Here is a 24,904-nt window from a genome sequence, read left to right as displayed (position 1 = left end):
AATTAAAATTAAATAAAAGATGCACACTATATAGCATTAAAAATAAGAAACGTGGTAAATCTCTTCTACATAATTCACTCTGAATACATACCTCACAGAGGGTAACCACATCCACAACGTATGTGTTATCCCTCTTCATGTCAAGAAGAGTACCTCACTAGCCCTCTTTAAGACGGACCTGGACGACTGGATGGGAAACAGAAAATTCACCCCTGGGATCGAACCTGTGCCCATGCTGGACAGAGTAAACTGGTGGCGACTTTGTGGGAACATGGGTGAAATTCTTGCCTAAGCTTATAAGGACCTACGGGGCCAATAGCCTAGTATCATCCTATGAACCTATTCAACACCACAGCAGTATATTTTGAGATCTGTGCTATGACAGCACATTCCTGACATCACAAACTGCAGGGAATACAGTCCCCTGCACAAAAACATCAGACAAACAATGGTATTTCTTAAAGCATTCTGCTGTGATATAATATGTAGCCGTACAGTGATGTGTGATACGCTGAGAATCTTAAGATGAGCAGGTCAGAAGGTCAAAGTAGAACCAAATAACTCATGGCACAGTAGGCCAATTTCCTCGACCTGTATTAATACCTCCTAAGGTCTCCCTTGCAAACACACATTATTAGACTTAGCAGAATTAACATAAATAATCTTTTTAACTCTCAAAGACCCATATTACCATTCAAACAGCAAAAACAAAAACTGAACTTTTATACCTAAGAAAAGCTTATCTGAAATCAAAGTAAATTTAATACTACAGTCAGTCTTTTGTATATTTTTCCTCAATTTTAAGTCCAGAAACCAAGTACAACCAAATTATTAGTAAGAGTACAATACCTTAAAAGCATACCTACTAACTGAGGGAAGGGAAAAAATACTGAACTTATAAGGAGACATTAACTTACCATAATAGAGCGAAGGCCTCGTGCACCAGTTTTCCTATCCAAAGCCAACCTGGCTATGGCTTTGAGAGCATCTTCTGTCACATTCAGTTCACACTGTTGTCAAAAAAAGATTCAAGAAAAACAAATACTACTCTTTCAAGTTCTATTTTTTTTTTCAAATATAATCACTTTTATAATCTTTTCTCACAACTCTACAGCAATTTCTCAAACACATTAATGAGTAGCTTAACCAAAGTCAACAACGGCACAAACAGTTTTACAGATAGGGACAAACCTTATAAATGGCAAATATGCAGGATTCTATCTGACAATCTAGGTGATCTCCATCACCCAACCAGGAAGTTGTGACTGCTACCCAAAGCCTCTCCACACATAAACTGCATTTAATGACCAATATTCTGGATTCCAAAGGCATCAGAACTTCACTGTTTATCTTAAACTTACTCAAAAGACTACAAAAGCTTTTGCAGTTTGTTAAAATTTAGAACCACACAACCTTACAGGCACTTGTAAAGGAACACAATGCTTCATGCAGTCACTCAAACCTCACATACTTAAAGATCATGAATGCCCTTGTAGCATACTTCTCAACCTCTTAGTGCAAGAATAATAGAAATGACGAAAATAACTGGGGGGGGGGGGGGGGCAAAGGCCCCAAAATAAGGGCAATTTTTGATATAGCTATTCTGAACTTAAAAAGTTGATAAAATAACAGATTTTGTATCCACATGCATTTTATTTTCAAAAGGGTAAGAAGTCAAAGTCACATCTGTTAATATTTAGTGACTTCAATCCTCAATGATTTGCCAGAAAACTATACATTTTAGGAGGAACAGATCAAAAACATGAAGCAAAAACCTGGACATTCTGTGAAAAACTGGACAGTTGAGAGGTATGCTTTGCAGACTAACATTAATTACAAGAATTTGCAGGCACGTTTAAATGTGCATAATGCTGCCACAAAGAAATTACTATTGTAACAACCTGTATGCACATGTCTGGCCTAGCCAAAAGGTTTATCTCAAATTATCCCCAGAAACAACGAGCAAGTCTATTTTCAAAATCTTAAAAAAAGAAGTTATGTCTTACCATAACATTCCATCTGCGTTGTTGATCTTCTTCCATTCATCACTGATGGGGTCAGTTCCGATCCCCTCGGAACCGTGTCGGCCTAATACCAAGCTCGAGTACACCAAAAAAAACTCTAGAGCTAAGCTGCTACCCACAATGCTCTTCTCCATTACCTCAGATCGAGTTTGGATAAGACATATAGAAATAAAGCAGAGGCCATTTCTGTGCAAAAACCCTGACACACCACAAGGACCTATGAGATCCACCCGGAGCCCTTGGTGGAGGATGGAGGGTGGGATGTGATGAATGGAAGAAGATCAACAACACAGATGGAACATTATGGTAAGACATAACTTCTTTATCTGATGTTGTTAATCTTCTTTCCATTCATCACTGACGGGACAGAATGCCAAGCTACCTGAGAAACTTGGGTGGCCCTTACGGAAGGACATTCCTGAGCACCATTGAGCCGAAGGCCACTCTTCCCCTGGAGACCATATCCAACTTGTAAATGTTTGATGAAAGTGTGTTGTTTAGCCTAAATGGCTGCTGCGCAAATGTCATCCATAGAGGCTCTGGAGTGAAAGGCTACAGAGGTTGCTATAGCTCTAGTTGAATGTGCTTTGATATTGTAAGGTCTAGGCTCGTTTGTACATGAATATGAAAAAGATATACAATCTCTGAGCCACTTTGATAAAGTGACTTTTGAAACAGCATATCCCATTCTTGGACCAGAGAAGGAAATGAAAAGTTGGTCTGTCTTGCGGACAGATTTAGTCCTGTCTAGGTAAAAACATAGTTGTCTATGCACATCCAAGGAGTGTAGGCAGTATTTTTATTTATTGGAATAGTTCAGGATAAACACTGGGAGCTCGATGGATTGGTTCACAGAAAACTCAGAAACCACTTTGGGAAGAAAAGATGGGTTAGTACATGGAGATACTCTGTCTTTAGGAAATATTAGGTATGGTCTCTTGATGCATAAGGCCTGTAATTCTGAGATCTGTCTAGCTGAAGTGACAGCTACCAAAAAGACAGATTTCCATGAGAGAAATCTGAGATCACATTTTGCAGCAGGCTCAAAGGGGGTTGAAACAGTGACTGCAGTATTAGGGACATATTCCACGTCTCTAAAGGATGCCTAATTGGAGGTCTGCTGTGAAACATCTTTGAGAAAGGTTTTGCATAGGTGAATGGACATAATTGGAGTGCCCTCTAATCCGTTATGAAAATTGGATATTGCTGTTAAATGGACTTGTAATGTACAGGCTGATGCTCCGTTTTCAAAGAACTCAGATAGGTATTGAAGGATGACAGAGACCAGGGCTGAGAAGGGATCTAGCATCCGTTCTTTAAACGGAAGAGAAAACCTTTTCCATTTATCTCTATAAAGTTTTCTGGTGGATGATTTATGGGAGGCCAGAATAATATCGCAAAAAGAGGAGGAAAAGGCTTTCTGCCTGGTGACTAACAGAAGTGGGGAAACCCATTTTCAGGGAAGTACAGTCCAAGGCACGTGGTCGAGCTTAGAGGCCAGCCTGCATAGCAATGTTCTGGAGTTAAGAGTGGTGCTGTTAGCATTCTAGGCATTACATCCACTTCTTCCCCCTGGAACAATTGCATTTCAGTCAGACAATATGTGAGTAGTCTGGTACATCAACAAACAAGGAGGAACCAAATCCTATCCCCTGTGGCTCACAGGGAAGCTGTCAGCTTGAGACTGGAAAGATTTGGGTGAGTCACCCTAGCAGATGAGAAATTAAGTCTGGACGAGTGTCTAGGATCCATGCAGGCTGTAACAGATGAGGCCGGAGGAAGGGGAACCACACTTGACAAGGCCAGAATAGGGCAATGAGGATCACCTTGCATCTCAATCGAGTATCTTCTTTAAGAATAGAGGTGTCAAGGGAATTGGAGGATAGCCATAGAGGAGACCAGTGGGCCAATCGTGAGTTAGAGCGTCTCTCGGGGACTCCCCGTCTGGGGGAAAGAGGGCAAAGTAGCTGCTGCATTTGTTGTTCGTAGGGGAGGTGAAGAGGTTGAAGCAGGGCTGGCTCCATCGGCTGAAAGTTTCTGCTGTCAGCTTTGGGATTGAGAGACCACTCATGTGGAAGGAGAATGCATCTGCTCAACCTGTCCGCAATCAGGTTGGAACTCCCTGGGATGTGCATTACTATTAGAAAGCGGTCAGAAGCTATCGCCCAGTGCCAAATTCTCATGTCCTCTTGACACAGGGGGTAGCATTTGGTTCCTCCTTGTTTGTTGATGTACCAGACTACTCACATATTGTCTGACTGAAATGCAATTGTTCCAGGGGGAAGAAGTGAATGTAATGCCTAGAATGCTAACAGCACCAATTGCTATGCAGGCTGGCCTCTAAGCTCGACCACGTGCCTTGGACTGTTCTTCCCTGAAAATGGCCCCCCTGCCCTATCAGGGAAGCATCCGTGGTGACAGTGGTGTTGGGTTGAGGGGTCTGAAAGGGGCAACACCAAAGTTCCGAGTCTGGCCTCATCCACCAAAGGAGATCTTGCTTGCAAGAGTTGGTTATGAGCACCTGTGAGTTTTGAAGGTGAAGATTTGCAAACCACTGGGACAATAGGAGCCACTGTAGCAGTCTCATATGTAACCTTGCCAGAGGAACTATTGGAATGGCTGCAGCCATAGACCCCAGAGCCAGGAGAACTTACTCGCTGACACTTTCTTTTGACAGAGTATCACATGCACTTGCAATGTTAACCTCTGAAGGCTGTGAGCTGGGATAAATACCAGACAGGATCGAGTATCGAAAACTGCCCCTATAAATTCCATCTGTTGGGTAGGTTCCAAGTTGGATTTCTTCCAGTGTACAGTGATTCCCAGGGACTCTGCTAGTGAAAGGGTGTATAGGAGGGCCATAGTCAGAAGACGTTTGGTGGGGGCGGAGTGGAGCCAATCATCCAAATATGGAAATACCTAGAATCCCCGAAGTCTCAGATGAGCTGTCACCACTGCTAGACATTTAGTGAACACTCTGGGAGCCATCAAGAGACCAAATGGCAGGGCTCGGAACTGGTAATGATTGGCTCCTAGCCGGAAGCGAAGGAGACTCCTGGAGCATTTATCCATTTTGATGTGGTAATGCGCATCCCGGAGTTCTAACAAGCACATCCAAACATCTTCCAGTAAGAATGGGAGAATGGACTGAATAGTGACCATACGGAACCTGGTTTGTACAACTGATTTGTTTAAGTGGCTGAGATCCAGGATGGGTCTCCAGTCCCCGGTCTTTTTTGGCACTAAAAAGAATCTTGAGTAAAACTTGGATCCGCCTCCGCATTGGCCTTGAGGGACTGATTGGATGACTCTTTTTTGACACAGCTTTGTTATCTCTGAAGCCGCTTCTTCCCTTTGAATGGGTGGAACATTGGGAAGGTTTTTTTGTAGGTTTTGGACAGGAGGATAGAGGGATGTAGTAGCCTCTGGAGATTATTCTCTGTACCCATCGATCATTTGTAATAGACCACCAGGCAGTTTGGTGCACAGAAAAATGAGCCCCAACTGCCTCCAGAGGAAAGTAATTGGGCAACGCTTCAGGAGCATTGATAAAACCGCCCTGAGAAGGAATCTCTGGAGTCTTTGTTTTGGGGACCCCGTCTGCCCCTAAAGGAGCATCTTCCACCACTGTAACCCCCTCTGCCTCTGGGGGAATCCTTGCCACATGTGTTACACAAAGGCACCTGAGATTTCTTGTGCAAGATTTTCCCACTACTCTGGTTCCTGGAAAAAAAAACGTTAAGGCTTGGAAAAACATAGGCCAATGGCAGACAGAGTCTTTCAGTCTTCCTTGCAACTGGCTAGCATGTCCTTCACTTTAGAACCAAAGAAGGAAGATGGTTCAATAGGGGCATTCAAAAAGGAGGACTTGAAGGAGTCCGCGAGGTCACAGATGCTCATCCAGGCATGTCGCCTCATGACTATGCCTGCACCAGCAGCTCTGGATGACCCTTCGGTTGAGTGAGAAAGCAGCCTCATGGACGAATTGGAAATAGATTCAATAGTGGCAAGTTGAGAGGCAACCTTGTCGTGCTTCGTCAGAAACTTGACCCGAGAGGGATCCAGAAAGTTCGGTAAGCAGATCTCTTTGAAGCCTGTGGATGTCCAAGGAATGTAGTAATCTCTCCCCTTTGTTTTGAGGATTAGGATAAAAGGTAGGTAAGTGTATGGCCTGATTCAAAGCTACCCTGGATACCACTTTAGGTATAAAGGACGGGTTGGTTCGTAAGGAAACTCTGTCCTGATGGAAGATGATAAAAGGCTGCACAGCCATGAGAGCTTGTAGTTCTGAAACTCTACGAGCTGAGGTGATAGCCAAAAGGAAAGCTGTTTTCCATGGCAAATATTGCAAATCTGATGAGGCAGCTGGCTCAAAGGGAGGCAAGGTCAGTTTTTCCAGAATGAAATTGAGATCCCAAGCTGGTATTGGCTGTTTCCTTGGGGGTCTTAGATTCTTAGCCCCTCTGAGGAACTGTCTTAAGAGAGGGTGAGAGAATAAGGGAATAAGAGAATAATCAGTGTTGTATTCTGCAGAAATGGCTGAGGCATGGATTTTGATGGAGGAGAATGAAAGTCCACTGCTTAGCAGCTCAGCTAGATACTGTAGTATTTGAGGTAAATTCAGTTTTCCAGGATCCTGGCCCTTTTTCTCATTCCAAACACAAAACCGTTTCCATTTTGCGGAGTAAGCTTTTCTAGTTGACGGCCTTCTGGCCTCCAAAATGACATCCTGCACCTCCTTGGAGAGTAGGGTCTGTTGTGATGCTAAGGAATCTTCCATGCGGCTAGATTGAGTGTTTTTAGCTGGCTGTGAAGAGTTTTGAAGCTGTGCTGAGTCAGGAGAAGAGGCATTAGAGACAGGGTCCATGGTGGGGAGTGCGTCAGGCTCCTCAGGAGTGGGTACCAGTGTTGTCTTGGCCAGTCTGGAGCAATGAGAATCATCTTTGGTCTGTCAGCTCTAGTTTTCAATAGAACTTTGGGCAGCAGAGGAAGAGGTGGGAAGGCATAAACTGTCATTAATGTCCAACTGAAAGAGAGAGCGTCCACTCTCCAGACCTTTGGATGGAAAATCCTTGAGCAGAATTTTGTCAATTGGTGATTTTTGTGGGAGGCAAAGAGATCTATGTCTGGCCTTCCCCATGCTTGGATTATCTCTGTAAAAACTTTTGGATGCAACTTCCATTCGTGTGGATCTGTCATATTTCTGCTTAGGTTGTCTGCCAGCGTGTTTTCCTTGCCTTGCAAGTACTGTGCTTGAAGTTCGATTTGTAAGTCCATGGCCATGTTCCAAAGTGACATGGCCAGTCTGCATAGGGGGTATGAATGTGTTCCTCCCTGTTTGTTTATGTACCACATTACTGTGGTGTTGTCCGTTCTTATCAATAGTTGACCTGGTTGCAGAAGGTCTTTGAAAGCTATAATAGCATTTATTACTGCTAGCATTTCCTTTTGATTGACGTGAAGGTGCTTTTCTTTTTGGGACCATTTGCCCTGAATGCACCGATCTGTCATGTCGCCCCAGGCGTAGTCCGAGGCGTCTGTTGTGATGACTTGATTTGCTTGAGGCTTGCTGAATGGAAGACCTGTGTTTGTTTGGCATGCTTGAGCCCACCACAGAAATTCCTTTTGCAGACATGGAATTAGTGGTATTATTGTTTCCAAACTGTGGCTGTGTTGAGACCATAGGTTTTTCAGGTACCATTGAAGTTTCTTCATATGAAGCTTTGCACATGGGATTAGTAAGATGCAAGATGCCATGAATCCCAGAGCCTGCAGGATTTTCCTTGCAGTCAGCCTGGTGCAATTTGCTAGTGCTCTGAAGTATTGAGTTAGTTGGCCCTGCTTCTCTGGCATGAGATAGGCCATCTGGGTGTTTGTGTCCAAGTTGGCACCCAGGAAAATTATCTTCCGAGAGGGTATTAGCCTTGATTTCTTTTTGTTGACTGTGTATCCCAGAGAGTTCAACAACATTATTACATAAGCCAGATGTTTCAGAAGAATGTGCTTGCTGTCCGCTTGGATCAGGCAGTCATCCAAATAGGGGTATATTTGTATCCCTTGAAGTCTGCAGTAGGCAATTACTGATGCCAGGCATTTCGTGAATACTCTGGGCGCAGTAGATAAGCCAAAGGGCAATGCAGAGAATTGATAATGGGTTGAACTTGCAAGAAATCGGAGGTATCTTCTGCAATTTTGTCTGATTGGGACATGCAGGTATGCCTCCTTGAGGTACAGTGTTACCAGCCAAGACTCCTTGCCCAAGCATGGGAAGAAGCTGCTGTAAAGTGAGCATCTTGAATTTTGGTACGAGTAGAAATGTGTTTAGGATGGATAGGTCCAAAATAGGTCTCCAATCTTTTCCCTTCCTTGGTACCAGGAATAGTTTGGAATAAAAACCTTGACCTTGTTCGTGCGTAGGTACCTCTTGAATAGCTTTCATGTCTATGAGATCTGTAATTTGCCTTTGTGCCTCTGCCCTTTGATTGTGTGGCAGGTTTGGCATGCCTCTCATTTTTGGAAGGGTGTGAAAATGGAATCTGTAGCCTCTGTTTATAATGTCCAGGATCCATTTGTTTTTTGTGACAATATGCCAATTTTTTGAAAATAATGCCAGTTTTCCTCCTAAGGAGGCTGCCATTTGAGTCTTGCTTGGCATGCAAAGGGGAAAGTCATTTGGCTTGCTTTCTGAATGATTGCGAGTTATCCTCACCACCTCTTTGTGTATGAGCTTGCCATTGTCTGCCTCTAAACGATCCTTGGGATTGTCCTCTTCCCCTCGGGCGCCTGTATCTACCTCTTTGGGGTCTATCCATGGCTGGAAAGGACCAATTTTTGGAAGGCCAATTTCTACTGAAACGTGGGGGTTGTACCTGTAGGAAATCTTTCACAGTTTGCATTGATTTAGCCTTTTCCTCCATTTTCCTTCATACCTCCTCAGCATTAGCACCAAATAATACATCCTTTTGTAGAGGGGCATCTAGCAATTTAGCTTTGACATGATCAGGCAAGGTTTGCTCCTTGAGCCAGGCATGTCTACGTATGACTGATCCTGTAACAGCAGCTCTACATGAGGCCTCTAGAGCATCAAAACCACATTGTAAGGTATGCTTACCCACTTGTTCTGCACTATGCATCAAAACCTGCAACTCCTTCAAGTCTGGTTGTTCAGGTTGTGACATTTTACTTTTCAACTGTGATAACAAAAACTGGTGGTATTTTAGCATATGGAACTGACAGTTTAAGGCCCTCATGGTTAAGGTAGCCGAGGTGTATACCTTTTTTCCCCACCTTTCTAAGGATCTGGAATCTCTCTCGGAAGGTAATGGATTTTTAGCAGTGGAGGCCTTAATTCCCTTAGGGCCCTGTGAGATGGTTTCTGGGTCAGCAGCATGGCTTTTGTATAGAAATTGGTGTGAGTCAGGAACCCTGCAGTACCTGTCAGGCTTGACTGGGGCTGGAGGCAGAGAATCCGGGTTAAGGCAGGCCTCCGAGTAAACGTCATCTAGGATGTCCAAGACAGGAGGTATAGCCGGAGGCCTGTGCTGAGGTAGCAAGAGAAATTCCCTAAGCCTTTTCTTGGAATCTGAATAATCTTGGCCTTCCCAGTGGAAGTGTTCCCTTAAAGTATGCAAAGTTTCCCCAAATGAGTAATCCTCTGGGGGGGATACAGAAGGAATGGACTCCTCTGCATCAGAGTCTTCAAAAAGGGAGTAAGAATGTTCCTGATCATCAGAGTGCTCTGAAATAATGGAGCCCTGATCAGAGGAGGGGGATTCTTCCTCCACTCTGGGCCTTTTGTCCGGTGGGGGTTGAGAACCCCTGATAAGAATAGTTAAATCCTCAGCCATTTTAAGCATCTGTTTTTTAGGCATGGGGCCTGGAGATGGGCCCTGTGTAGCTTGTCTCTTAGAATGCATGGCTGCTTTAGACTTAGTGAAAGCCTTGATGGAAAAAGAAGAGGAAGGTCTGAAAACACCTTGATTGGAGGTAGACCTGTCCACATTTTGAGGTTCAACGCCAAGAGTGGCTTCGGTATCTGTAGTCGGGGTGTGGGCCGAGGAGCCTGTGACCTCGGGCACAGGAGACACCGCCAATGAAGTGTCGTCAGTAGTCAGGGGCTGCGTAGGCACCTCACTGAGAACCGGACCACGTGTAGTCAGCTTTGGCGTGGTGTCGGTAGAGGCCGCGGACCTCGTGTGTCGGTCCTTATCTTTGCGTTTTTTAGACAAAACTGGAGTCGGAGTATCCGACGACATAATATAGTTAAATGTTTTTCCAAAATAATGCTGGGCGAACTCCGCCCGACGCTTAATGGTGCGTTTGTTGAATGTAGCACAAAAGCGACAGACCGAGACGTCGTGGTCTGGGCCTAAACAAGGTATACAGAGGGAATGGAAATCCTTATGCGGTATTTGCTTCCCACATGAAATACAATTATTAACTTTGTCTGACATCGGTCTGAGGCAAGAAAAGTTTCCCCATCGGGGTACTTAGCTTTCAAGGAGACTTCGGTTTCAAAATTTTCATAAGTTCAGGAGCTGGCCGACCGGCACTTGCGAACTGCTTCTGCTTCGGGCACCGCGCGGCAAAAAAGGCTGGAGAAAATGGCGTTGGCTGGTTCCTTTATACCCCTGTCGCACTGACGTCAGGGAAGAAGCGACGACAACCGACGCTGGACCTAAACTTTGGAATTCGGCTGACCGAGGACCCGCCTGACGGCAGGAGAACCCATCTGTTATGACTGCAGCTGTATGCACGATGAACATCTGCTTCTGCTTTGGGCACAGCATGGCAAGAAAGACTGATGTAATCGCGTCGGCTGCATGTTTTATACCCCTGATGACCTGACATCATGGAAGAAGTGACCGCATCTAATGCAGAAATCCAAAGACTCTGGTATTCAGGCCGGCTGAGGGCTACCTGCAGGCAGATAACGCAAATGTGATGACTACAACAGTGAAACGCGAAGTACATCACAGATTCCTCCGAGGAGGGGTTGGAGGACTTCCAGCCACCCCTCAGTTTTAATACTTCCAGGATGTCTCCAAAGGAGACATCATCCGGGGGTGACCATGTGGACCCCTCCTCATCATCGTAGTACGTGTCTTCTGTCAAAGACTCTACAGGAGAGTCTATGTACTTCCTCTTGCACTCCTTCTTCTGAGGAGGTTCCCCAGTGGGAATATCTGAGGAAGACTCGGAAGGGTGGGTACCTCGAAGTGTGGTTTCCTGAGGCTTCTTCTCCCAGTATCCCGTGGAGGTGGCTCGTGGTAGCTGTAGCTCAGATGGAGCAGGATGAAGTTCCGACGTCGTAGGAGTGCTTCCCGAAGCAAGCACCCTCTCCATCACCTGGAAAGCAGGCCCACCCGAAGAGGACTGGGAGACCGGAACAGAGAAGGACAACCTTGGAACCGGGGTCACATCCCCGCTCCGTCGGACCCGCTCCCAAAGATGGAGCCTCAAGCAGGATCGGGGCAGGTGTTATCTCTGGATCCGTGGGAGGAACCAATAAAAACACTCGGAAGCGTGCCCTGAACTGAGGACTCCGCCCCCAACCATGAGTCTGAGGAAGGGACGGTTCCGTCGGAACCGAGAACAAAAGGGATGGCCTCGAAGCCTCAGTGACAGTCACTGTTGGAGCCGAGGAATGGGAATCCACAAAAGACGTCAGAGCAATGGGCTTTGGAACCGATGGGTCCGAAGGAGGAGAATACGTCTGAGTCCTAGGAGAGATAGACCCAAGTCCCAGAGCATGATGAGTCTCTGGAACATTTGGTATCCCTCTGGCCATTAACAGCTAATCCAACAGGCGTACCACATCAAGTTCAGATAGACTCCTGGTGGACTTTGTGGATACTCCTGAAGGAGAGACGAGTTGATCCAAAAAAGGGCTATACATTTGACCCAGGAATGGATCCAAAGAGGGGAAGTATCGGATCCGTGGTGTCTGAGCTAATGGCACCATAGTCTCTAATTTGGAGACAGGAAGCAAAGGAATCAATGGTGCAGTAAAAGGGCTCGGTGCCGATGAGGCACTCAGAGTCGATGTCATCGGTTCCAAAGTGGTGGCAGAGGGACCACATGCCATAGATCGTTCTTCCTAAGAAATACCCCACCAACCCCAGTTGAGAAGCATCCATGGTACATGTGGCCATTGGGTTTGGTAGAACAAAGGGTCTGCCTAAATGAAGATTGCCTGATTGTATCGACCAGTGTATGTGTTGTTTTCAAACTGGGATATGCTTTACTGGAAAAGATGGGGGCTGATACAGAATGGACCACTGTACAGCTAGCATCCACTGGAAAACCCAAATAAAAACAGGCCAAAGGAAGTAGCACTATGGCTGCAGCCATGGAACCTAGTCCTTGAAGTACTAACCCTGCCGGAGGAAATCGGTGGGCAAGGAGAATGTGAACCTGGGATCTGATAGTTGAAATATGACAAAGTAGTAGAGATGCTACTTTGCTGGGTATTTTTGTATTGATCACAGCTGCAGTAGCCTTGGCTTTAGGTTATATCCTGGCAAAGATATAGTGGCTGGCTGCCGTACGCCCAAACTGTTGGTCTGCTCTGGCTGAGCTAAACCAAAGTGACAGGTTTGGGTGCGAATCCCTTTGCAGCTTTCCTGCTGTTTGAGTGCTATTCTGTGGGCTTTCACAAATCTAATGTTTGTGCTCTTCCTTGTTGGGCAGACGAGGTCCCTTTGGAAGGCCTTTTTTTTTGTTGTATTTTTCCTGTTAAATTTTCTTTTAAGCTAGGAGTTTAAACTGTCATGTATTTTAAACGGTGGTGGTGTTGGTGCTGCGGTAGTGTTGTCGCCTCACAGTAAGATGCTGTCCTGTTCGATTCTCAGCTACAACGTCTTCTGTGTGAAGACATACGTGAATGGGCGTACCTTTGTTGAAGGCTGTGCGTCAGGGCTGGCAACTCGGCACGTACAAATCTACTGCCAATCATTATCGGACCGGAGTTCTGCTGTGGTGACCCCTAACCGGGAAAAGCCGAAAGACACAACAAGTAGAGATGCTACTTGTGTTGTCATATCTAGAACTGAACAGATGAACTCCAGGTTCTGGACTGGTGTTAGGTTTGCTTTGGCATGATTTATTGTTACACCTAATGAATTGCGAATTTGAAGCCAACAGTCCCTTGCCTGGAGGGGGCAGTGAATAGCCAGTCATCTAGGCATGGAAACATCTGGAATCCTTTCAGTTTCAAATGAGCTGCCACTACTGCCATGCATTTGGTAAACACCCTGGGGGCTGTGCTAAGTCCAAAGGGCAGGGCTCTGAATTGGTAATGGCAGACTCCCATCCAAAGCGTAAATGTCTTCTGGATTGCCTTTTGATTTTGATATGACTAAGCATCCTGAAGATCTATAGAGTACAACCAATCGTCCTTGTGAAGAAAGGGTAGAATTGACTGAATCATGACCATTCGAACTTTGCTTTCTTTACGTACTGATTCAAGCTGCTTAGACCCAAAATGGGTCTGATATCCCGTTTTTTTTGGCACTAAAAAGAAGTGTGAATAAGTTCTGAATCCTAATGGTCTGGCTGGACCTTTTGGATGGCTCTTTTGTTTAGCAGCTTTTGGATTTCTTGTGCTGCTGCCTTCCTTTGACTGGTTGGAATGTCGAGAAGTTTCATCCTTTTGCAAGATGGAAAAAGAATAAATTGTATGTAATAACCCTGGATATTATTCTTGGTACCCATGTGTCTTGTGATTTACTTGTCTATGAATCTGGGTGCAAAGACAATCGGCTTCCGACTGCCTCCAGAGTGGGACATTCAAGCAGCACTTCAGGAGCCCTGAAAGGGCCAGTCCAAAAAAGAATCTCTGAAGCCCTGGTTCTATGGACCTCCTCTATCTCTAGGGTGATGTCTAAAATTAAATTTCTTCCTCTTTCTCTGGAGGAATTATCCCTGTGTGAATGTTGGAAAGGTCCCTGAGATTTTAGGAACCACATTTTCTTACCACCGTTCTAATTCCAAGAAAAGGTTTGTTGAGGCACAGAAAACTTGATTCCCATGGCAGACAGTGTTTTTCCAACTTGCTCGCTGCAGGTAAGTGTATTTTTTACTGATGGCCCAAACAAAAAAGTGTCACCGAATGGGACGTTAATAAAGGACGTCTTAAATGGCTCCGCAAAATCGCATAGCTGTATCCAAGCATGTCTCCTTATGGCAATGCCTGAATCAGCTGCTTCTGAAGTACCTCCAGCTGTGTAAGATATCAACCTTATCAAAGCATTTGATATGGATAAAAGAGTGGCCACTGTGAGGATGTTCTTTTGAAGTCCTCAGCAGACATGGACTCAGAGTACTTGAAAGCTCTTTGGTCAAATCTCTCTGACGCCTAGCAAAGTGTGCCAGGTAGTTTAGTGGCCTCACGGCAAAGAATACTGAGGCAAAGACTCGTTTTCCAATTCTGTCCAACGCTCTAGAATCCCTGTTTGGTGGATGGACCAAAGATCTCTGTTCTGCTAGCTCTTTCTTGCTGGCTGCCGCCGCCATCACCACCACAGCATCAACTGGGAGTGCTTTGATCCAGTAGTGTCTGTCCAATGGTAGCCTAAAAATTTGTTGGGTCTTTTGGGAATGGGTTCGATGGGATCTGGTTCCTTCCAAGCCCAGCAAGAAACCAAATCAATAAGTTCATCCTCCAGAGGGGGTAACCAAGATGTAAATGAGCTAGAACAAAAGGCCTTCAAAAATACCGATTCTTCTGGAGAGAGGTTTTGGGAAGACAACCACCTTTTTGTTTTAGGATCTCTAAAATATCTCCAAAAGAGATGTCATCTGGTGGTGACCTGGGAGAATCCTCTCCATCAAAATCAATATCCTATTTGAGAGACTCCATGAAGGAGTCAATGTTTCTCCTTTTGCACCTCCTCCATGGGGTGTGCAGGTGAGATGTCGGAAGAGAGGGGAAAGTTCCTCCCCTGGAACTGGATGGAGACTTACTGGAATTGGCTGTCCCTGTGGAATAGGCTTGATTACCTCAGAGCTTGGAAACAATGAGAGAAAAGGGGTAGGATCCAAAATATGAGAAGGCAGTTGTCTTTGCACAGAAAAAGCCCCTTCCACCACCTCGAAAGCTGATGGACCAAGACAGGCTTCGACCCACCTTCTCGGAGCTGAAACTCCTGACAAAAGTAGGTCTAGACCACTCTTGGATCCATGCTTTGGGGGTGGAACCAGATCCAAACTGTTCTGGGCCAAGGCCCCAAGGGGAAGGAAAAGATCTGACAAAATCAGAATTGAACCCATCCCCTCGGATCTGACGCCAACACTTCGGCTCTGAGACCCATTCTTTCCAAGGGTATTGGAGAAGAACTAGTCAAGGAAATAGGACATGGTAGGCATACTCATGAATCTGACAGGGGATGGAGCTGGCAAGACTCACAACTGGATCTAAGCTCCAAGGAAAAAGCCAAAACTTAGATCACCACGATGTAGTAGAGTATAAAATTCTTTATTAAACACAACACAAGCGCTTTCGCATACACCTGTATGCTTCTTCAGGTTATAATTCATTACAAAAAATCACAGGTATATATAGCAGGATTAATTAGTTAATTTCCCGCTCTTTTTCTAATTGATTCCTCATTATTAAATCTTACTTGCTTTCTTTAATCTACATTTCCTTAAAGGGCAAGTGAATCTGTTTGGCTCTTTGTTACATAGCCAAATTTGCATTATAACAATGTTGTCTACATTCTATATGTACAGTTCCAAGAACTCAGCCTAACTGATAAATATATATTATTATTAATAATACTAGGTCATTATAGACATACATTGAACATAAAAACATGAAAAATATTATGTAAAATTTAGTAAAACTGTAAGAGATAATAGTAGTAATATTATAGTATATCATTCAACCTATATTGTTCAATTAGACATAGAAGCACATATAGTTTATAGAGAATGGTTAGGTAAACCTCTCATAGTAGGTATTTATAACACATTTTACCCTATTTTTGTTAGTCTCTGCATCTCATTATTGAATATATAACTAAATATCTATAAATGCAAACATATTATTCAATTTCATACATAAAACACTATTTATGATGAAGAAATCTTTAAAAAACTCTTTATAAAAAACTTTTTTTAAAAATTTTTAAAAATATATTCATGTGATATATGACTATGTCCGTCAGGACAAAAACAAATCAATGAATGTAAAAATAATAATAATAAATAGAGTATTATTAATAAATACTATATATAAAATTCATTGAAAAACATTTATACAATATAAATAAGTATGTGTATTATATTACAATAATCTAATAGTTTTGAAATTAAGAACCTTACCACTATCAAAGACAATATCAATTTGTAGTGCCTAAGACATAGAACATAAATATACAACATTATATTAGCATGTATATTATGTTATCTCATGGCTAAAACAGGTTTCAGGCTAATCATGCTATTTAATCCTGGAGGTATATGTGCTTTAAGCTTCAGGATCCATTCAAGTTCAACATTTTCAATGTATGTCATGTTATCTCCTCCTCTTTTTGCTCGTCTAATCACATCTATAACACGAAAATAGAAACCATGATCATGGTATTCATTAACGTGTTTAGCTAGTGCATTAGTTAATACTTGTTTCCTCATTTCATATATATGGTTATAAATGCGATTTTTTAATTTTCTTGTGGTTAGGCCTACATAATATGCCTGACAATCCTTACATGTAGCCAGGTAAATAACATTTGTGGTCTCACAGGTTGCTTGTATATTAAAATAATAGTGTTGACCAAGATCTGGTATATAAAAATGATTATCTGTTAAAATATGTTTGCACATATTACATTTGTGACAGGGTATGGTCCCTATTAATTTTGCTCTATCTATTTCATTCCCTTTGTGTAATCTATCATTGCATAGTAATCTCTTTAAGTTCTTGCTATTTTTATAGCAAAAACTAGGTTTATTTCCCACTACTTTCTTAACATCTTGGTTCACTGTTAAAATGATCCAGTTTCTTTTAATAATATCTGTGACATAGTAGTTGTCACTAGTATACCTGGTTACAAACGGGACATGAGATACAAAATCCTGATGGCTATAGGTTACTGATGCTAGTTCAGATTGATATTTAGTCCCTGTCCTTGGATCTAAGCTCTGAGATATTTTGGCATCATCCCATCCACATCTGCTTCCGACAAGCTCCTGGAGGACCCAGATGAAGTAGTGGATGGGGGCCTTGAATACTTCTTTGCAGTCTGAAGCAACTGAGAAAGCAGAGTGGGCGAAACTGGCTTCATGGAAAATTCTGGATTGGCACTCCTATAAACAGTACTGGGTTTTGGACCCGGGGACATAGGATCCAAGGGGGGGGGGGGGGCTACTGAAGGGCTTATAGCCGTAACAGATGGAGCTGAAGCTTTAGGATCTGATGGCTTTGGGTCTGGCTATCGAGTCTTCGGATCTCACAGTGTTGGATCCAAAATTTTTTCTAATTTTCAAAGGAGGCTCCAATGAAGACTTGGGAGACTTCAGATGGGAGTGTTTCCTGTGCTCCCGACTAGCAGACTTACTAGTTTTGGAGAGGGTTTGAGCCCCTGAAGAAGATGTAGAAGGGAGAAGTCCCCTTAGAATAATTTATTGCATCTATCTACCAGGGCTCTTGGGTTAAAGGTGGAGCAGATCTTGCAAGACGTGCCCAGCCCCAAGACAGTACATGCACTCCTTGTGGACATCTGAGCTTGAGATTTAATGCCCACAAGAAGTGCATTTCTAAAAGCCTGTTCGTCTGTCCGACATGTTATTACCAGACAGAGAGGAAAAAAGCAGCAAAATTAAAACTGCAAGTAAGGTTTTTTTTTAAAGGCAAGAAAGAAAGACAGAAAGGGGTTTTCACTACCAACAATAGTAAGCTAAAGAAATACCCAGCAGTGAAAAGGGTAATCAGAAATATCAGAAATACCAACATTGGTAAAAAAAGAATTACTATAACAACAAAAGGAAAAAATTGGAAAATCTTTACGACCAGCAAGAAACTAAGAGGGAGGATAATAAAACTAATTCAAGGCAAATTTAAAGTTAACTCACAAAATATCTAAACTCGAGTGAAACCTGCATCTGCTCACAATGGTGACAAACAAGCTTATTTAAACTAAAAGATTTATGTACTTTAAAAAGAAACACGTAGAATACACAATCTCTCTCTGTGTGTGTGTGTATATATATATATATATATATATATATATATATATATATATATATATATATATATATATGGTTTACTATCACAATACTGACGTGCACTTGCACGGCTATGAAGTATTCGAACAAAAGATGTTCGAATACTTCATAGTTCGGCAGGTGATGTGAGCGAACGTTACCATTGCGAATGAACTGTGCATTCGCAATTCTAATGTTCGCTCATGTGAGGGGATCGCGGTACAGTGCGGTTAGGGAAATACATCCCTTTCCTCACTGTAGTGCGATCTCGGAGTTGGACTATTAAGTTGGGGGGGTGTTGGGGGGGCGCATAACTTTTAGTTATGTACTTACCATAACTTTAGATGTTTGGGATCCATCTTGCCTACATTCTGTACTGATGGGCTCGGAGCCGATCCTCGGCTCCGACTCGGCACGCTATGCTATAGAGCGAGGCCTCTTATTGGCTGAGCTATTTCTTATCCCAGGATGCACCACCACTAATCCCCCAGATCTTGTTTGTCCGCATTCATGCACACATGCACAACTTGTTTATATAACATTGTTAGATGTTTCAAGATGAAACAACAGGATTTGGACCTTCTGATATCCTCTGATCTCCAAGGAAGGGGGAAGGAGGGTGGAGTTATTAGGAATGTAGGCGAGATGGATCCCAAACATCTAAAGTTATGGTAAGTACATAACTAAAAGATGTTATGTGATCCTATCTCGCCTACATTCTGTACTGATGGGACAGCGTCCCTAGCACCTAAATCCTGGGTGGCTCATTGGAAAACACTCCTGAGCACTGTGGAACCAAATGAAGCTCGTCCTCTAGATGCTACATCCAATTTGTAGTGGGAAATGAAAGTGCGGGAAGACCATGTAGCCGCAGCACAAATGTCACTAATGGCAAGCTTAGAATGAAATGCTATCAAAGTAGCCATAGCCCTTGTAGAATGAGCTTTGACAGAGGTGGTAAGCTCTTTGTTAGAATAAGAATAAGCTTGAGTAATACAGTCCCTGATCCATTTGGCAATAGTGACCTTTGTGACAGCTTTGCCCAATTTATTGTCTGCAAAGGATACAAACAACTGATCTGTTTTCCTTGTTTGTTTGGTCCTGTCTAAATAAAAGCGCAACTGCCTGTGGACATCTAATGTGTGGAATATAAATTCCGCTTTGTTAGAATATTTTGGAAAAAAAACTGGAAGTTCTAACGATTGTTGTAGGCAGAAACTGGAACAAACTTTAGGGACAAAGGAAGGATTTGGCCTGAGAGATACTCTGTCTTTGTGAAAAACCAAGTACGGGGGTTTTACAGACAAATCTTGAAGCTCTGAAACTCTTCTGGCAGAAGTAATCGCCACCAGAAAAGCACTCTTCCATGATAGAAATTTTATATCACATGTAGCTGCCGGTTCGAAGGGGTAGGAAATTAAGGCGCGCAACACCACATCGAGATCCCATGGAGGAGCAGGATGAGAAATCGGAGGTCTTAAAAGCGCAGCACCTTTCAAGAAGGTCTTACACAATCTGTTGCTCATTAAAGGTGGGTTTATAGATTCGTGAAAATTGGAAATCGCTGCCAATTGAACCTTGATGGTAGAGACTGAAGAGCCTTGATTGAAAAGAGAAGTTAAAAATTTTAGTACTTCTGCCACGGGAATAGTGATGGGATCCAGGCCCCGGAGTTGAGCCCAAATAGCAAATCTTTTCCATTTGCTAGAATACAGTTTCTTTGTAGCAGACTTATAGGCCGAAGATAATATGTGTACAACTTCTGGATCCAATGTATGACTCCTGACTATAGTCGAAAGAGGAGGAGCCAAGCCGTCAATTTTAAGGTGTGCAGGGATTGGTGGAATAGTCCCGACTGATGAACCAAAAGGTCTGGGATCTGATCCAGGAACCATGGACCTTCCACAGCATATTTCCGAAGATAGGGAAACCATACTTGACGAGGCCAGTAAGGAGCAACTAAGATCATTTTGCTCCCCAAGAGAGATGCCTTTTGGATCATCCTGGGAAGGAGAGGAACTGGGGGGAAGGCATAAAGCAAGCCGGTGGGCCAAGGACGGGCTAGTGCGTCCATGGGGCTCTTCGGAGCCGGGTTAGGGAGAAGAATTTTTGCACTGCATTCAGTGGAGTCGCGAAGAGGTCGCAACACGGAACTCCCCATTTGCTGAAAATCTGACTTGCAACTGTCATGTTCAGAGACCATTCGTGAGGAGAAAGGATGGTTCTGCTCAGTCTGTCGGCTATCACATTGGACTTGCCCGGGATATGAGTAGCCAGTAGAAAGCGTTTGGTAGAGACTGCATATTCCCAGACTCTCATGGCCTCTCTGCAAAGAGGATAGGATCTGGTCCCTCCCTGTTCGTTCAGGTACCAGACAACTGACATGTTGTCTGAGTGAACGGCAATTACGCCCTAAGGGAGGTAATCGTGAAGGGCTTGAAGGGACAGAAGCACCGCCCTCATTTCTAGGATGTTGATATGAAGTAGGGTCTCTTCTGGGTGCCATTTGCCTTGGACTGACCTGCCCAGGGAATGCCCCCCCCACCCCATCTGGGAGGCGTCCATGGTCAAAGTGGCCGTAGGAGGAGGTGGAACAAAGGGTCGTCCCTGATCCAAATTGGAGGGCACTAGCCACCAGCGAAGGTCCCGTTTGCAGGTTTCCGTGATCCATATGGGGTGACTGAGAGGGAGTTCCTGAAAGGACCACTGAGCTGAAAGAAGCCACTGGAGAATTCTCATGTGCAACCTTGCCAAGGGGACCAGAAGAACCGTGGCGGACATGGATCCCAATAGCTGCAGGACCATTCTGGCTGGGGCTTTGGACCTGGGAAGTAAGGCTCGAACTTGAGTCTGTATGGTTTGTATTCTGTCTGTAGGTAGATAGACCGCATCGGTTTGAGTCTATCTCTACCCCTATGAATCTTATTCGTTGAGATGGCAGCAACACAGACTTTGGCCAATTGAAGGTGATTCCAAGGAAATTGCCCAGTGATATAGTGGCTTGTAGGCTCCGCAGTAGTAGATGTTTGGAGGTGGCAGTTAGGAGCCAGTCGTCTAGATACGGAAACACCTGGAATCCTAGACTTCTCAGGTGAGCAGTCACGACTGTCAAACACTTGGTGAACACCCTGGGGGCTGTGGTGAGACCAAAGGGCAGCGCGCGGAACTGAAAATGACTGCTTCCTAGGCTGAAGCGCAGATGTTTCCTGGATGCTTGATGTACCATGATATGGTAATAAGCGTCCTTGAGATCTATGGAGCACATCCAAACACCTTTCTCCAGCAATGGGAGAATGGTTTGTAGGGTGACCATTCGGAACTTGGACTTTCTGACTGAACGGTTTAGAATGCTGAGGTCCAAAATGGGCCTCAAGTCCCTGGTCTTTTTTGGCACCAAAAAGAATCTTGAGTAAGTTCCTAATCCAATCTGGTCTGCGGGGACCGGTTGGATGACTCCTTTTTGAAGCAGCTTTGAAACTTCTGAGGCTGCAGTATCCCGTTGACTGGCTGGCGGGTCCGGGATTTTTTTGGACTGAGGTGGAGAATGAGAGAAAGGGATGGTGTAACCTCCGGCGATAATTTGAAGCACCTATCGGTCCTGAGTGATACCTTCCCAGGCTTTTAGGTGCTTAGAAAAGCGACCCCCGACTGGCTCCGGAGCTGCACAGTCGGGCAATCCCTCAGGGACTGTGAAAGGCTGAAGGGCCACGAAAGGACTCGCGGTCTCCAGTGTTGCGAGGGCCTCTGCCGCCTCTGGGACGGCGTCTTCCGGAAGAATTTCCCCCTCCCCTGCCTCTGGAAGGGGGATCCTCCTGCTGAGAGGGGTAAGGTTTCTGAGATCTACGGAACCACATTTTCCCTCCTCTTTTAGCCTTGGGATAATGCCGAAAGGGAGTGGAAAATCGTGCCCCTACGGCAGTCAGAGTCTTACCCTCCTGTTCGCAGCAGGTCAGTGTGTCCTTTACCTTGGGTCCAAACAGGGAGGACCCATCAAAGGGGGCGTCGGCAAAGGAAGACTTAAAGGCCTCCGTGAAATGACACAGGCGGAGCCAGGCTTGTCTCCGTAGAGCAATGCCTGTACCCACCGTTCTACTCGCCCCTTCGGCCGCATAAGAAATGAGCCTCATGGACGAGTTTGAAATGGACGACAATGTAGCCAACTGAGAGCCAACCGTCTGGGCCAGCTCCTCAGGCAGGTTACCCAAGAGGGTATCGGAAAGTTCTTTAATCAGATCCCGCTGAAATCTAGTAAACTGCATAAGGTAGTTCAAGGACCTTAATGTAAAGGCCGCTGAACTTAGGGTGCGCTTTCCGTACCGATCCATGCTCCTAGACTCCTTATTAGGAGGATGGACGGACGTCAAAGCCTCTGCTACATCTTGCTGGGTAGCAGATGCCACCACCAAAGCATCTACAGCCACACCTTTAGTTAGAAACTCTTTTTCAGGGGGTGCCGAGAGGAACTTATTTGGACGAGTAGGCACCGGTTCCACAGAGTCTGGGTGTTCCCACGCCCTTCGACAGATCAAATCCAAGAGATCGTTGAAGGGCGGAGACACCCAGGAGGCGGAGGGCTGAGCCCCGAAGGCATTAAGGAACACCGACTCATCAGCAGAAGGGGGTTTGGACTGCCAGCCGCCTCGTTGTTTAAGGGCTTCCAGGATGTCTGCAAAGGAGACATCATCCGAGGACGACTTAGGGGACCCTTCTGCATCATCGAGATCAGTGTCTGATGTAAGAGATTCATCAGGGGAGTCAACGTGCTTCCTCTTGCACGATCTTTTCCTGGGGGGTTCTTCCGAAGAAGCTTCAGAAGGACCTCCAGGAGGGGGGAAACCCCAGTGGGGGTAACCTCAGGCCCCGGGGCTCCGCTGACTAAGGACAGGGGGACTGCCAAAGACCCAGTCTCGGTATGCAGGGAAGGAGCTGGGGAGACCGTGGAGGTAGCCAAAGATGATTTGGCTAAAGCACTCCTCAAAGCCCTGAAGGTGGGATCACCAGAATCCTGGGAGGGTCCCACCTCCGTGGCCACGACGGTAGACGGCACCCCCGCAGCCCGGCCTTTTGAGAGGAAGACTTGGGACCGAAAACATCAGTCCCGAAGCATCCCCCCCGGGGCCGACGGAAGAAGTCCGCGTACTGAACTCCGACCCAAGAGCCGGAGTTGGAGTAAGGGTCAGGCCCGACCATAAAACCTCCACCGGTCCACCAGCACCGGCTCCAATGGTGCCGTAGCTGTTGGAGGAGGAACCATTGTAGCAAAGTGGACCATCGGCTCCGAAGCCGAATGGGCTGGAGCCGAAAATAACTTTTGGAACACCGGAGACTGGAAGAGTCTTAGGAGCACCCTGTCGATGTCCGAATCAGACATCTTGGATGATCTGGAGGATACCGATCGGGTCCGAACCGATTTCTCCATCGGCTCAAAAGGACTAGGGGACCGGCTCCGAATGGACTCTATAATTATCGGCTCCGAGGGAGATCTCAAGGCAATTTCCCTCGGTGCCGATGAGGACTTCGGTTCCGAAGGGGAAGAGTCTGAGCCGGCAACCCTCATCGGCTCCAATATCAGTGGAGCCGATGAAGGTGACCCGCCTCTCGATGCCCCAGTCCTTGGCTCCGAAACCAGAGGGGTCGAGACTGGAGGCATCGAGGCAGACCGTTCCGCCCTCGGCACCGAAGTCCGTGGAGCTGATGGAGAAGTCTGCCTAGGTTTTTTGGCAGTCGGTTTCGACTGACTGGTCGGAGCCGATGCTTTCTTCTTTTTTGAAGGAGAGGGAGAAGAAGATAAAGCCTCCTCGAAGGATGGCTTAATTAACCCCTTAAGGATTAATTTGTTTTTCCTCTCCTGGCGGACTCTTGATGAGAAGGCATGACACACGCTACATGATTCTTGTAGGTGCTTGGCGCCTAAACAATAAACGCACGAGGAGTGGTCGTCCGTTATGGACATCTTAAACCCACACCTCGTGCATTTTTTAAACCCGAAGGGTTTATGCTCTTTGGACATCACTACAGAGAAATAACACAGCTATCTAAGATAACACCAAAACTAGCTAGTTTAAGTTCAAAATATAAAGTTTTTTTTTTTTTTTTTTTGACACTAACACAGTTGTACAAGAAAAACACAGAAAGAGAGGGTCAAGACCCTCTAACTAAAACGGGTACTTGACCCACAAATAAACGCTAGAATAGCAAAAGGGGAAGGCCCCTCCAACTAAAACGGGAAACCTTCCCTTAACAAAAAAGACAAATTTCTCAATCAAATCACCAAAAATACACACGTATCACTACAATAGCTGTTAAAACAGCTTTTGGGTTTAAAACGAGCAAATTCCTGACAGGAAAAGTCTAAATAAATAGTACTTAGCCCAGCCAAGTTGAGACTACGTCTTAGCTTGTGGCGACAAAGCGAGATCTGGGGGATTAGTGGTGGTGCATCCTGGGATAAGAAATAGCTCAGCCAATAAGAGGCCTCGCTCTATAGTATAGCGTGAGGAGTCGGAGCCGAGGGATCGGCTCCGAGCCCATCAGTACAGAATGTAGGCAAGACAGGATCACATAACATCTGTGTGTTTAGGCTAGTTAGGTAGGTAGTTACGGGACGGGTGGGAGTGCTGTGTATTGCCGAATATGTCGCGAGCTACATTTTCGACAATACACAGCTGTTT

The 24,904-nt window shown here is 45.0% G+C and overlaps 1 protein-coding gene across 2 annotated transcripts in view; it reads right to left on the bottom strand.

Annotated features, from left to right (window-relative positions):
• Window positions 1-24,904, bottom strand: part of CLPX (caseinolytic mitochondrial matrix peptidase chaperone subunit X) — a 1,745,917-nt gene that overhangs the window by 182,415 nt on the left and 1,538,598 nt on the right. For both annotated transcript variants that reach the window (XM_044078662.1, XM_044078663.1), the window contains one exon: window positions 918-1,010. In XM_044078662.1, the coding sequence (XP_043934597.1) occupies window positions 918-1,010 (93 nt within the window). The remainder of the gene's footprint in view (window positions 1-917; window positions 1,011-24,904) is intronic.

Source organism: Protopterus annectens, chromosome 7.part1, assembly GCF_019279795.1.
Source record: "Protopterus annectens isolate FY-2018-M chromosome 7.part1, PAN1.0, whole genome shotgun sequence".
NCBI lineage: Eukaryota > Metazoa > Chordata > Ceratodontiformes > Protopteridae > Protopterus > Protopterus annectens.
Note: the sequence above shows the minus strand (reverse complement) of the source record. Positions and strands in the feature narration are given on the sequence as shown.